This window comes from Dermacentor andersoni, chromosome 7 (genome assembly GCF_023375885.2).
Source record: "Dermacentor andersoni chromosome 7, qqDerAnde1_hic_scaffold, whole genome shotgun sequence".
NCBI lineage: Eukaryota > Metazoa > Arthropoda > Arachnida > Ixodida > Ixodidae > Dermacentor > Dermacentor andersoni.
Genome location: NC_092820.1, coordinates 70,333,640 through 70,349,486, shown reverse-complemented (window position 1 = coordinate 70,349,486; position 15,847 = coordinate 70,333,640). Strand labels below are relative to the sequence as shown.

At 42.7% G+C, this 15,847-nt stretch overlaps 1 protein-coding gene across 7 annotated transcripts in view; it reads right to left on the bottom strand.

Annotated features, from left to right (window-relative positions):
* Positions 1–15,847, bottom strand: part of LOC126534326 (solute carrier family 52, riboflavin transporter, member 3-A-like) — a 54,322-nt gene that overhangs the window by 4,275 nt on the left and 34,200 nt on the right. For all 7 annotated transcript variants that reach the window (XR_008613286.2, XM_055072810.2, XM_072289215.1 and 4 more), the window contains one exon: positions 15,212–15,442. Coding sequence is in view for 6 of the 7 variants with exons in the window: in XM_055072810.2 (XP_054928785.1) it covers positions 15,212–15,442 (231 nt within the window). In the remaining variant the exon portion in view is untranslated. The remainder of the gene's footprint in view (positions 1–15,211; positions 15,443–15,847) is intronic.

The following is a 15,847-nucleotide window of genomic DNA, read 5'->3' as shown; positions in this document are numbered from 1 at the left end:
CGCGACAGCTACTGCGGGGTCCCGAGGAACAAATAGAAAGGAGCCCGATGTACTAGAAATGAAATGCTGTAAAGCAGTGATTTGGGCTTGTTCGTAAGACATCGTGAGGATTATAGCGCGTGAAAAGGACAAGGACGAAAGGGAGACGTGATACACACAGACGCTATCGCCGCAACATCTTGTTTCGAAGACAAAATGAAAGGGACCGAGATTTGCAAACAGCGCTGGCAATAAACGCGACAGTTGCTGCTGGGTCCCGAGGAACAAGTAGAAAGGAGCCCGATCTACTAGAAATGAAATGCTGTAAAGCAGTGATTTGGGCTTGTTAGTAAGACATCGTGAGGATTATAGCGCGTGAAAAGGACGAGGACGAAAGGTAGACGTGATACACACAGGCGACGTCACGAAAACCGCGATAGCTTTCCATCTGATATGATGTGTACACACTGATTATGCATGATTTGACAGAAAGAAGAAAAAAAAGACAGTTATTTCTGATTCGACCCCTTTTCGCCATTAGCCCTCGGCTATTGGTAAAAAGCTTTCGGGCTGCACCCACTTCACCTGCCTGTCACGCAACGTCACAAAACTGCACAAACTCACCGCGTCAAAGTGACGTGTACGCGATAACAATGCATTAATATGCCGAACAAAAGTGAATTTTCTTCGGAATAGCCACAGGCTGCCCCGTTCGGAAAGGTAAAAAAGATGGCTGCCGCCGATCGCTGAGACGCTGGCTACTCGCACCTGCCGGAGATCATGGGTGTACTTGCGTATAATACTTCTTGCGTGGCCGTGTAACGTTTTCGAGCACTTTCGGCACGTTTACCACCTCAGTCGGCCAACTCTTCTTTGCTGAGGTCCCGTTTAGCGTCATTCTTGAGCTTGCGTTGCATGCCGCCGCGGTTTTCGACCAGCCACCACAAGCTATGTAAGGGAAAGCCGACCAATCGCAGACGCCGGCACCACCCTCTTCATTCAGTTATCGATTTTCAGTGCACTGGCTCTGCCCCAGCAGATCCCTCTCCACTTGAGCGTTCTCCTCGCCTCTTGTCAGCCAATTAGATACGACAAGCCGCTCAGTGTAGGCAATGTTATTCGTTTTTCAAGCAAACAAAAGTGACCTCCTATGGACGAGGAGAGTGTTTGATTGGTCTGTACAGACAACCCTGTGGGTGACCACCCGGTGCTTGAGTCGGTGGTTACGCAAATTTGACGTCAGGAGATTGGAATAGAAACATATTGGAATAGTTTTACGTTATAGGGCCCCTGGTAGCTTCTTGAAATCCGCCCAAGCGAGCGCGCGGGTTTTTATCGGAGAGCAATGACGTGACAACACGTGTGTACCCCCTGCGCCGATCCTTCTCCCTTCATGGGCTCCATCCACCCTCGCCGCGTGCCTGTGATGCGGGATGCTATTTTTATACTCTGCTGTCACTCTCTCTCAGCTCTCTCCCAGCTCAGCGATTTTTTTTTTTTTTCATGCGTGCGATGCTATCTTTGTCTTCTGCGAACGTCAAGAGAAACGCCAGCGTGGTTCTAAGAGCTGCACTGTAAAAGTTAGGAGAGAGCATTACGCCAGGCAGCCAGCCTTGGCAAGCGAAAGCTCCGTAAAGCCCGCCCTTTGCTCTATCACGGCCCCAACACATTACCTCTCGCATCTAGATCACGAAGCAAGGATCCAGATTTGCTGAGACGTTTTGTCGCGCATTCTTCAGGCGCTTTTCTTCTAGCTCAGCAGTGAGCTCGGTCTCCCTGGCGTCTTTCGCTTCATGAAGAGCCACTTTCAGCTGATATTTTTCTTCTAGCTTGGCAGAATCCATATGGACCAGTGTACAGTATGGCGTGGTTCGGTGTGATATGGTAAGATGTGCCGCTGCTAACAGACACTATGCCATTTTTAAGATTGTGGCTAGTATCATCTCCAACCAATCTGCTTTGCAGGTTGCCATTTCATGCTTATTGCCTCAACTCTGGATTGCGGGCGAGCCAGCAATTTTTTCTATGTAAAATTTGTTAAAGAACAGTGAACTTGTACGTATTCCAGTTTCACAGCAGCTGACCAACATCTGACGGTGTTGCTTAGTGCAGCATCGAGCTGTATTAGCTCAATTATTAACCTACTGGCAGAGATAAGTAAGGTCATTCGGCGCAAGAGAGATGACATCCATCTCTGCCTATCTGCCAACCTTCTTCAGATCGTGAGAGGTGGTGTGCGTATGCAGGATAACTGAAACATTCTTTTCCTTCTCCCGATACTTTAGTTTTCATCTGCCATCGTTTTTGCTCACTTCAGCGTGTTCCTATCGGGATGGTCGATGTCGCTTTGGGTACCACGCATCACTAAGGAACCAGAAGCCTATATATGAAAACCAATTTCACACATGTTGTCGCATGGTTCAGTGAGGTAGTTGACAAAACCTGACCAAATAGCCGTTCTCTTCACAAACCTAGAATGTGCCGGACTATAGGGGAGTAACAATTTGTTGGTTCGGGGTTGGTAGGCTTAGAACACACGGGTTGAGAAGTACAAAGCGAAATCCAAGGACCCATGAAACTATGCTGTGGTACTTCGTACTTTAAAATTAAATGCTTCAGGTTTCAGAAAAATACGCACGTGGCATACAGACATAAGCAGCCAAGCCCTGCTAGCCACAGTTTACAGGAACTAAATAGTCATCAACATAGGTAAAAACGGATAAACATGCCAATCCATCTATTTATTCCAGTAACTGTTGATCTCGTCGAGCCAAATACCTAATAATATAGGAACAATAGCTGAAACAGTGCAGATTCCTTGTTTCTGTAGGCAAACGGACCAATTACATGATCCATACGTGGACCGAGCGTAGAGTGAAAGCAGATGAAGGAACCTGCCAATGCTGACAACGCAATGTTTTGAAACGAGATCGTTCCGTAGGTTCCTTTGAAATGTTTAACAGAGTTGAACAACTTGTCATGAGGGATAGAATAATAAAGATTGTTGACACCAACGGACAAGGATCAAATACTTTGGCTCGTGAATTTCTCAAGCTAATCGAGCACTCCTCGCGAATTCTTTTAGCTAAAATTGTTGTCCATGCTTAAAAAGTTCCAAGCTGCACTGTAAGAACAACGCCAGAGTCTTTTTCTCCGTGCCATTTTCTTAGACAATTACACAATCAAGGCAGTCATCCTTATGCGTTTTTGTGGCGAATGACATTTCCAAAGAGAGCTTCTTAGCCATCAAGAGACTTTTCTATCATGAAGAACTTTCCTAATTTCCGCATCTTATTCAGCTTTCAGCATTTTTTTCGCGTTGTGCAAGCTCTCGGCACGGCGCTCCTCACAAGCAGAACAAACACTGTTCAATTCCGTGGGCACGAACCAATGCTTTGAAACGAGAACAAGCCCTCCATCTTTGTCAGCTGCCAACAAAGACACTGAATTATTCTTGAGTCACAGTCTTTTAAGGGGAGGGTTTGCAGATGACCGCTTACAAAGCGACACCATGTTGACTCCTTCCGAAGTGCACGGTTCCACTCGAGTGTAGCTCTTTCGTTTGCTCACGAAACCAATATTTTCCACCAAGAGTAAACTCGATCACTTGTTCGGCGCTCAGTGCGTCTGTTTTACGTTTCGTGTGTTTTTGTCTTGTCTGCTCTGCTGCCTTAGTTTGTTCTACGTCCGCGTAACACTTCCATAAAACTCCGCATTATTTCTTCCACTGGAACGAACACTTTCTCACGTTAAAGGCAATTCATTGTCGATCTTAAATTCTTGACTTTAGAGGGGGTGAAGACTATCTTTACAATATGTTTTCTATAGTGGTCATGAGTAAAATGCGCGTTTCGAAAACCCATCTCAACCAGATGAATGAATAACGTGCTATCACCTTCCCCCGGCTTAAGCCTTGCCGCAGTGAATTGTGTTAAATCACAAACTTGACTGAATAGTAAGGAAAAGTAGTACAGTAGGTAGGTAGTCCAGAGGGTCGATAACTTAACATGATAAGCAATCCTAAACACAGAATATTATTATGGCTTTTCTGTTATGACTTTATAAGTTGACATGGCGGCATATGCTCTTTGTCGTCTTCTGGACAGCCGTATCTTGTTCTGGGAACGAGGGATTGAACGAGGTCTAGTTTTCCGTCCGGGAGGGTCTATAATTGGTTGGCGACGAATAGCCGCGTGGCTGGGGCGACGGAGACCGAGGGCACTGAGGAGACGGCGAGCGAGCCGGAGGAGTGTTATGAACAGGAACATCGGAGATAGGAGACAGGCGGCGGGGCGAGAGGCGGCGAGGATAGGGATACGGGCGAAGAGATGGGGAAAAGTATCTCCAATACGGCTACGTCCAGAAGGTGCGGCAGTGACGAGCTACATGGCCGATTCGGTGGCAAAGGAAGGAGATTGGCTTGTCGCCCAGAGTTCGCCACTACATGAATAATCAACTGAATGTACACACCAAAGCCCACTATTGAGGCGCCTGCAGCTGGAAAATCTTTCACTGAACTTTACGTATTTGTTAATATTATAATTGCAAGCCCAGGTGATGATGATTCTTAATGGCAACCCTTTTGAATAGGGCCGACGACAAACAGTCATCTAGGCTGATTCAACTATTCAGTATTCGACTTGAGCAGAGGTCAGAGCGATATATCGTGACGCCTTACGTTCACGCTATTTCGCTAACCTAGAGGAATTGGGTGAAACTGCAGAGTAGACCTTCTCTTTACAGCTCGAGCCTTACAGGCTATCCCGGCTGTGTACCCTTGCAAGTGGACAAAAAAATGAAATCGGTGCCTCAAAAAAGACACGCGAAGCCATGCGGCCGTGTAGAACTTAGGAATTGTAGAAGATTCCACGTAATTGTTTGAAAGCCTATATCGTCTGGACGGGCCGCTGTCGCAATGACAATCTTTTAAGGTTCCCAGCAATGGGGGGCGCCGAAGTGCCGGCCCATTGCAGGGATTGTGACTGCTCGCCACTTTCTGAGGATGCCGAAGTGACAAGCGGAAAAAATGGGCAATCTCGAAAGGAAAATCCTGGGGACTCGCCAGCTTAGCGCACATTCATATTTATTTATCAGTGTGCCGTCTTTGCATCTCGTGTAAAAGGAGCTACTGTTCCTGAATAAAACCTGCTGTTTAAGTGCGACCTTTTCTCAACCCTCCCTGCCTTCCGTTTTATCGATCGCCCCGACCATGCTGCTAGTGGTGCCATCTACCTAGGATAGAAAGAATGTTATCGCATCTATCCGGATGCTATTTATGAAAGCTGCTGTGTTTTGTTGATCAGTTTCATTTTGTCAAAAAGAAAGTGATCTCATCGCCTGGGGTTCAAAGTTCGCGGGTAGATGTTTCAAGCGCGATCAGTTTCAAGTGAACGTCCTTCTTGCTCGTGTACTCTTATTTCCTTCCGTGCGTCTTTTCCTGCGAATTCCTTTAAATATGCGTGCAGTGATTTGCACACCTCGCGCCACAGCGCAGATGAACGTTAGTAATATGCATGGCCCAAAAGCCGTTTCGATTGCCGTTCGAACTTTTAAAGTGTGCGTCTTTATGGAAGCCGTAAATCTTTTGCGAGCCCTCTTGCACAGTGAAAAGTAACCTGCGAATAAAATGCAGTGACGACAGAAATATTTCAGTAGTGTACCTATTTTCAAAGGCTGATTACAGCTCGTACTTACTGCGCTGCTCAAATAAAAAAGAAAGAAACAAACAATGTTTAGGTACAAAGTTGTTATCATTATAGTGAACTCTAGAAATGAAAAACAAAGTGGTAGATGTTAGCCGAACGGCGAGCCTGCATGCTCGGTTGGGCTGTGCCCAAACGCTTTTCACGCAGATGTAATTCACTGATAAGATTAACGTGCGCTCGCTGGTTATTGCGCCGAGCGGAACGTTTTTTTTTATCTCAATTCGGCTCAGCATACTTATTGGCTGGACACGGTGCTATGTGTGACTCCGTTTTTCCCGCCGGAATTTAAAATATTATAGCTCATTGGCTGCTGCTAGGCAGTACAGTGCTCAAAGGGGGCCTTAATAATGCGAAAGAATTATGTCTCCCATAAGACAGAAAAGCCGGCGTTGCTTTCGGCAACGCGCAGTACAAAAATTTGATGTGACGTCATCAGTGTCTTGTATGATGCCAGTTGAAACACAAAAGATAGTAAATGTACAACGGTGTCAAGTAGTAATTATGACTAATAAATGTGAATTAAAGTGAATTTAGGTGAATTAAAGTGAATTATTAGGACAAGCTAGACTAAGGCTACTTAAGGTGAAGTAGAGTGAATGAAGGTGAAGTGGATTAAGGAGCACTAAAATTGATTAAGGTTGGTAAAATTAGAGAAAGGTGGATTAAGGTGGAGTTAATTAGATTAAGGTGAATTAGGGTTGATAGAAATTAGAGCAATGTGGAAAATACAAGAAATGAAAGCCTCCGTAAGTGAACAGACCGAGGGTGGAACACGAGAGGCCGAAGAGAGCCGCCAACTTTGGTCATCAGAGCAAGCGTTCGCACATATCGCAAAGAATTCATTCATACATTCATAGAAGTAGTGCACATCTAGCACTTAATGACATAAATGAACGACAGACTCAAGACGGTCGTGAAATATGGCTCGTTGACGGGACTGGTGCAGTCGTGAGCTGAATGAACTTTTTAGGGTATCCCCCGGCGAAGTTGTAAATAAATCTAGGGCTTTTCGTTCCCCTATGGCTCGGGCAAGTAAAGAGCAGTAATATATCTGCTTAATACAAGAGTATTCATTTATCGTAACTGATCGTAAATTATTATTATCGTAACGGGTGACATGCTTATGACAATACATAGGATCTTCTATATTAATGATGCGCTACAACATTACTAATATTAGAGAATCTTACACAACAAAGATCTGCATACGGCTATTTAAAAAGGTCTCCAGCAACACTGAACAATTTTCAAATCGTTACCTGAGTAGAGACACAAGATACAGCCTACGTCGCACTTCAATAGTAATAAAGAAACTAAGGACAAAATATGGCACACGAACTATCGAGTATGAAACTATGTGTTTATGCAATACGTACCCTAACATTGTAGACGAAGCTATAAATTGTAGAAGAATTCACAAATTTAAACACGCAATACAAAACATACTATTTTCTGATCACAGTATGTTTAACGAATGTTAACGGAGATTTAAATTATTGATGTCAATAGTGACGTTATAAATCTTATATTCCGAATTTATAACTTTTGTTAGTAACAGAATGTTCTTTTTTCTTGCAGTACTGCATTTATTTAGTTACTTGCTATTTTGCAAACATTGATACCTTGCAATGTGGTGAAAATCTTGCTATAAATAGTTTTCATGTTCTCTGTCTTATTAGTTGTATTTGGTTTTCACTGGTAAACTTTAACTTCTGCTGCTCCAGCGAGATAAATGCCTTAGTTAGGAGGTTCACGCCCTCCTATTGCCTTACCTTGCGGGCAAACCTTGTATTTGTTTTGCCCAAATAAATAAAGAAAAAAAATCGCGTGTTTCTAGAACGGTTCAAAAGTAAGTAGCAGGATCCATGTTGAATGCATTATGCATTAATTGATACATGAACTTGACTTGATAATGTGTCTAGGCATGTACGCGAAAGCAGCTGCGTGGGGGAACCAGTGCGCCGATAGCTGCTGTAGATAAAGCGAACCGCTTTTCGCCGCCCCGATTCGAGCATTCGTATATCTTTTTGCATATACGGAAACCAGGCGTTGTTTACGTATTCCAAGATCGGACGGGTAAGGACCTCATATGCGAGTAACATGGTATCTGAAGTTTGAAAACGGAAGGCGCGCTTGAGAAACCACAAATTCTTCTCTGCTTTTTGGTTGTGTTTTGGACTTGGGTATATTGAGCCGAGGTCATCAGAAATAATTGAACCAAGGTATTCCTTTTCGGTTACTGTCGTAAGAATGCCATTTCCAAAACCATAAGGGAAGCTAAGTTTTGATTTCTTATTTGTGACCGACATTGCTACCGTTCTTTTAATAGACTGATCAAGTAATCTTGTGTTATGTAATCGTGGGCATAATATATTTTCGTTGCCAAAATAAAGGTCTGAAGATTTGATTTTAGAAAGACATTTAATTGCTCCATAGCAGAAGCTTTTACACAAACGAACGGCATTGGCAGCTATGCACATGTGACGCGTATACACCGTCGCTGGCAACAACTGCTGGACTGCAGCTCTGCTACTACTGCCTACACTAACTGCCTTCATGGATTTGGCTTCGAATCATTGGTTTCGCTTCCAACTAGATGTCATTTAGGGGCTTCGGCCACCTTAATAGATCACATATTTTCCAACCTTATGTGCCCTCCAGTTTGCGGTATACTTGAAATTAACATCACTGACCATTTTCCTGTCTTTTTTAAACTTCCTTATCAATTACATAAACCTTGTCATGAATTCTATAAAGCCGTGATTAATAAAGACGACTTCATCGCTCGCGTTGGTGAGCTAAATTGGTGTTCTGTGTTTTCTGAATCAAACGCTGAATTTGCATTTAATGACTTCTCGGAGAACATAAAGAAATGTATCGTTAATTCTACAAGCTTTGTAAAATGCAGAAGGCATGTCCCAGCTTTACAGAACCCTTGGTTAACCAATGGTCTACTCACTAGCCTACGTAAAAAAGATAACCTGTACCGAAAAGTTAAACACCGCCCTTTTAACATTCGACTCAAAACTCGCTATAAGATCTATTGTAACCTGCTAAATCGGCTGCTCAGGGTAGCCAAAAGAAAATATTATGAATTAAGAATAGCTGAAGCCGGCGCAGATTCAAAACGGCAGTGGAATGTAATAAATTCCTTCTTGAACCGAACCCATCGGGCTAAACCAATAAGTACACTTCATTCATCAGACGCCACGTATGAACAAGCAGATGAAATCGCGAACGCATTTAATGAGTTCTTTTGTGACCATTCTTCTGATCAGACCACTGATAATCAACCATCATTTCAGCGATGCTTACAATCATTGTACCTATTTCCAACTGGCCCAGATGAAATAATTAATATCATACAAAATTTAAAGGTTACAGGAGCAGGTCTGGACGAAATCAGTTCTATTAATATTAAATTAGTAGCTCATCTTATCGCTCGCCCGTTATCTCATGTTATCAATTTGATCTTTAAGACTGGAGTATTTCCTAGTCAACTAAAAAAAGCAAAAATTATTCCAGTATTTAAAAAGGGTGACCGCTCCTACATTTGTAATTATCGCCCTATTGCTATTCTTCCTTTCTGTAGCAAGATTATCGAAAAAGGTATTGAAAAACGCTTAACCAAATACTTCTCAAAATTTAACATTCTTTCGCCAAATCAATTTGGCTTCAGGGTAGGATCCTCAACTGATTGTGCTATACTTTCTTTCACGGATAAAATAAAAGGCGCTATAGATGCCGGTTTCTACGCAGGATCAATTTTTATCGACTTATCCAAAGCATTTGAATCAATAAACCACGTCATCTTACTTACTAAACTACGAGCAGTAGGCATCGATGGCCCAGCATTAGCACTTATAAAAAGTTACCTAACAGATAGACAACAAGCTGTGTATTTTAGTTCCTCACTTTCTAATTTCAGAACAACCAATAAAGGGGTCCCGCAGGGGTCTGTACTTGGCCCGCTACTATTCCTGCTTTATATAAATGATTTACCCGGTTGTTTAACAGAAACTGAGGCCTTTCTTTACGCCGATGACACTACATTACTTGCAACCGATCGTTCACTAATTTCCCTGACTACTAAGCTAAACACTGATCTGAAAAATATTTTAACGTGGTGCCAGGTTAACTCGCTAAGCATAAATCCTACCAAAACGTCTTTTATGCTTTTTCATTCGAATCACAGGACACCAGAGTTCATTCCCACTGTCAGCCTAAACTCTCTTAACATCAGTGCAGTTAATGAATGCTCATTTCTAGGAATAATTCTTGACTCAAACCTAAAATTTACAAAGCATATCGCCTATTTGAAGCGCAAAATTTCTCCGGGTATTAGAATTTTACTTAAATCTAGATATTATTTTAGCAAACCAACATTGCTGACCTTGTATTATTCTTTTATTCACAGCCATCTTAATTATTGCATTACAGCATGGGGTAACACATATCCAACTCATATAGCACCACTACAGCATTTGCAGAATCAAGCCATCCGGATATTGTCATTCAGCTCATTCAACTGCAGTGCTTCCGATATGCTTGTTAACCACAGAATACTTTCAGTAAAAAATATTGTTAAATATAAATTAGCCATAACGTTATTTAAGGTAATACGTAATCCTTCTCCAGTAAATATATTTTCTGCGGCTACTTTGGTTAACTTGAACCGCACAAGGTTTGCAGCTAACAACAATTTCTTATTGCCACTAATACATACTAATTATGGAAAACAATCTGGATATTTCGCAGCATTATCCACTTGGAACAGCCTCCCATTAAATGTCAAGCACTCTTCGTCTTTGAGTTTCTTCAAGAAAACATTATTCACTTTTCTACTAGATAGCCAAAATAATCCACATATCTAAGCTATTCACTTCACTCCTCATTTCCTTGCCGTTCTTTTCTCTTTTTTCTTTAGTTTTTTTTTCTCTCATTTATAGCCTTTATAAGTATTTTGGTTTGTTCTGTTGGGAATGTCTTAAACTACTGTTTTAATTGTACGACTAGCTATTGACCTTATATTACTTTACAGTTTGTACATATACTTTGAATAATCTTCCTCATAGTGACTATTGTATTGCTGTTTTATGCCTTGTATTTCCTTTAATGTATATATTTTCTAACAGGAGGTCCCCTTTCAGCCACAAGCTCTGGGACCTCCTTCTGTATACTTATGTAAGCATGTATGTATCCTTATTATTAAAGAAATAAACTGAAACTGAAACTGAGTTGTTCCCGCAAACTAAGGATAAGGACATGCAGTGCTGAGTCGAGTTCAGTGTCCTCGAGAGGCAGATATAATAGTCGTTCGCAGCAATAGTCGCCAATTCTGTTTACATTGAGTATTGTGCGAATAGTGATTTTTGAGATTGAATCAAATATGAATCGCCGCGTAGTTTCAGCATCGAATCAAATATCGAATAGTTTGGAATATCTTTAGAGTAATGAAGAGCCATTATAACAGTTATTATGACGCAAAGTTCACATCCTAGTATTCGTGAAGTTAGTAATTTTCTGTCATTACATAGTAAAATAAAATTAAGGCGTTCTATAATAAATGCACAAAAGGAGCACTCGAAGCAAACAAGTAGTTTCTTCGCATGCACGAGATCCTTCATAGAGAGCGTATGATCGCTGTATAGCCTGTAAAGTATGGCTACCTAAGCAATGTAGCCTCCTTGACAACACAAGTTTTCACAAGTGTCTACACAGGTGTCTATGATATGCTCGCGGGGATGAAAACTTACCGTACTTTTGCTCCAATTTTAGGTTTAACTGGGTGCGCGTATAGTTGACGTTTTGAAATATTCGAAAGGTATTCCAAAAATAAGTGTATTCATGAATAGTGAGTATTGGATTCGGTCTTCGAATTGAAAAGGAAACTTTTAGATTCGCTATTCCAAAGTTTCGAGTATTCACATATTCCTTATCTTTAGTATGATATGCACCAGTTTACCATCCGTTAGCATCAGGGAGTCCTGCGGAATGGGCCTATCACTGGCTACGAAAACTAATTAAAAAGAACAGACTTCGGCGATCAGTCACCCATCTTCATCATCAGCCTATTTGTATTCACTGCATGACGAAGGCCTCTTGCTACGATCTCCAATTACCACTGTGCTGCGCCGGCCGATTCCAACATGCGCCTGCGAATTTCTTAATTTCACCACCCCGCCTAGTGTTTTGCTGCCTTCGACTGCGTTTCCTGTCTTTCGACACCCATTCCGTAACTCTAATAGTACACCGGTTATCCATACTACACATTACATGGCCTGCCCAGCTCCAGCTTTTTCTCTTAGTTTTAATTAGAAAATCGGCTATCCCCGTTTGCTCTCCGATCCACACCGCTCTCTTCCTGTGTCTTAACGTTACGCCTAATATTTATCACTCTATTGCTCTTTCCGTGGTCCTTAACTTATTCTCGAGCTTCTTTGTCAACCTACATATTTCAGCCCCTTATGTTAGCACCGGTAGAATGCAGTGATGTGCACCTTTCTTTTCAATGATAGTGGTAAGCTCTCAGACATGATCTGGCAATGCCTGCCGTATGCCCTCCGAGCCATTTTTTCTTCTGTAAATTTCCTTCTCATGATCGGGGTCTCCTGTGCGTAGTTGACCTAGATAAACGTACTCCTTCACATGCTCTAGAGGCTGATTGGCGATCCTGGCTATTGAGCATTATCTTTGTCTTCTGCATATTAATATTTAACCCCACACTTACCCTTTCTCTGTTAAGATCCTAAATCATTTGTTGCAATGCGTCCCCCGTGTTGCTGAAGAGGAGAATGCCATCTGCAAACCTAAGGTAGCTGGGATATTCACCGTTAAACCTCACCTAAGGCTTCCAGTTTAATAGCTTGAATACCTCTTCCAAGCATGCAGTGAATTGCATTAGATATTCCGTCTCCTTGCCTGACCCCTTTTTTGATAGGTAATCTTTGTACATATTGTCCAATATTACCACGTATGTTTCCTGTACTCCTTCATTACGTAATGACTGTATGACTGCTGGTACCTCTACGAAAGTGGAATTCAAGTACGCTGCTGCAATCACATTTAAGGAGTGCGTTAACGAAATCCAGATAGCGGAAATTAACCTTGAGTCCTCCGCTACGCCTTCTGTCAAAGCATATACTGTGGACGTTTGCGACGTTCATTACGGCGACATCAGTGAACAGCTAGAAAATTGATTTGCTTTATCCGTCTGCCAATTCAGTTACCCCATCGTGGTCATGACAGCTCGTCAGGCCACATCCTGATTCTCACTTCACATTCGACTGGCTTCTACCGTGCTCCAACTTGGCATACCAGAAGCATATTCTCTATAATTCCTATTCAGTGTTTTACAATGATGGAAGCCAAACGCTGTGGGAAATTTCAGATTTACATAGATGGTACGAAGTTGCATAGCTGGCAGTTGAAACATTGATAAATAAGCTGAGTTAAAAAGATGCATATACGCATTTCACTATCGACTATAGTTCAACACCAGTCGTACTCGTGGAGAATGTTCGTGATATGACTGACTTTAAAGGTGATTGATTGACTGACGAGGTTTTGCGAATCCATTGACACAAGCTCATACAGGGACGTAGAAGCAGTGGGCTGTGAACCTTTCGGATCGCCTCGAGCTACTTAAAATTATCTGTAGACAGGAGCATCTACCTAAATGCTGCTACCATGGTGGCAAATTAAACCCGTGACCTTTTGCTGAGCTACAGAACTGGATAGCTTTAGAGCTACTACGGCGCTTGCCCAAGTCTATAAGTTGCCCGTCGAGGCTCGACAAGTACATTAATGAATTTTAATTTTTTTAGCTTCATGGGTATCTTACTTTCGTATGGTTGTCAAAGGTATCATAATAACGCTACAATCAGCGAACACTTGTCCACTCCTAGCAATATTGTCATCATCGCCATTATCATCGTCATCATTATAATTTTATGGTGCTTTGAAATGTGAGCCCAGAAGAAAGCGCACAACTAAGTGCACGTGCTAGCTCCAGGTAAAGCTAAAAATTAGACGATGGAGTGACTTTACACAGTGAATAATAACACACGCATGGTGAAAGTAGCGGGAGGGCACACTATATTCGTGGTAATATGCATCCCCCTCCCGCAGATGCCTTAACTAACACTACACACACGTCACATACCTTGTATGGGCCACATGTTTTAGTTTTCTTTATAATAGGCGTGCAGGTCTTTACTGGTGCTGCGCTTTGATACATGTATCAAGGCACTTCGTCAGGGTGTGAAAAGGGGCTATCAAGGTAAAAACATCCGGACAACAGAAGTAGAAGTGGACAGGACAAGACCTGTCCACTTCTACTTTTGTTCGTGCGTGTTTAGCGCAGCATACCCTTTTACAAGATGAACATCCACCAACTAGGCCAACTCACCGCTCTATTACAAGAGTCCGTGGTGCTTCATAATCTATAGTGCGGCCGTGCGCCGTCCATTGGTAAATCATGAAGGCATGCACCGCTACTTCGACACCAGAAAGAATCCGTAGCCCACTATGGTGACGAAACGATCAGGGAGCATCACAATTCTGCGAGCAACAGGAAAGTACAGAGAGGAGAGAGCTCAGCCTAGAAAGGAAAAAAAATATTGATACACGCTAAGGGGGCCTTTATACAGCATGATCGTTTTTAAGTTATATGGAATTATTAAAAATCGCCTATTGCAGAGAGCATATATTCTTATCGTTGAACAGGTTTATTCGAAGACGCAGACATTATTAGCACGAGGAATCGAAACAGATATTCAACAAATTAACGAAAATTGACGAAATAACTTCTTAGTTCATTACTTTACCGCAGTTATTGCAGTTTGCGAGTTTGCAAGAAGTATACATTTGAAATCATGTTCCAGGATGACACCAGTATCGAGATATTATTTCCCAAAGTGTGAGACGAAATGCATGGTCGTTGCAGTTACTTTTGTGATTCAATGCATAACTGAGCGTTTTTGTAAAAATATAAATGGAACAAGAGTGCATTTCCACGCAGAGATTGATGGCGTATATCTCCAAACTGGTGTCATTTATGGAAATAAATTCCAAGTGGATACGCCGGACAAATTCATCGCCTAGGATGTGTGACTTACAATATGCGCCGTAGATTGATTAATAATAAGGTAACAAGTCATCTTACTTAATTAGTTGAATATGAGTTACGAATTTATTACGGAACTGTTTGTCCGCCTTACTAAACAATCTAGCTGAAGGAATGTAATTACGTTATCTGCAACAGGTGATCCTTAAAACTTTCAGAATGCTTAAAAGATATCGCATGGTATTTTGACGGTCATTTGCGACGGAAAAGAAAACGTTGCTTTCCAGAAACGCCCGAACTAGACATGTGGGCCCTTCGCAACCAGTTACGAAGTCTGCCCGGTCGCGTTTTCACTTCTCCGGGGTAATGCGTCATCATCAGGGCGACGAATGCGTCATCATCAGGGCGACGTGGGCCTCGCATTCTCGGTCACTCGCGCAAACAGACACGGTGCACTCACCACTAGGAATGCTCCGGCGTCGGTGTCCACAAGCGGCGAGTTGGGGCTGGTGGCCGCGGTCAGCGTGATGTAGGCGGCACCCAGCGTGCCCACCAGCGTCTGCGCACAGAGGTGCCGCGTCCGCCGCAGTGCCACAAACATGGCGAGCGCGCAGGCGACGGGGTAGGCGACGCCGCACAGGCTCACGGAGAGGTGCAGGGCGCGTGGGCCGTACGGGAGGCACGAGTACGACTGCACGAGGAGCGCTCGCTCGATCACTCCTAAAAAACAATCTTGCCAGGTTCAGAATGGAATAAAAGCAAAGAGAAGCCAGCTTAGCGTCCAACTATGGTGATGTTCACTGTGATAGGAAAGTCATCCATTTTCAAGTTACACCGACCCTCCTGTTGCACGTGCGTCGATCCCTTTAGGAATTGGGAAATCAATTTAGATAATCGAAACACAAAGCACCGAAGTGGTAATGGAACTGGTGAGCTTTTAGAGCCGCATTCGTTTGGCGGCGACAAAAGCTATACGGTTAGTGAACGAACGGGAAGAACATGGGAGCAGATACAAGGTTATTTTTTTTAGCTAGCTCAAAGAATGTCTAAAAAACGCTTGTGTCTGATAGCACTTTAGTCTTTGGCATAGATTACT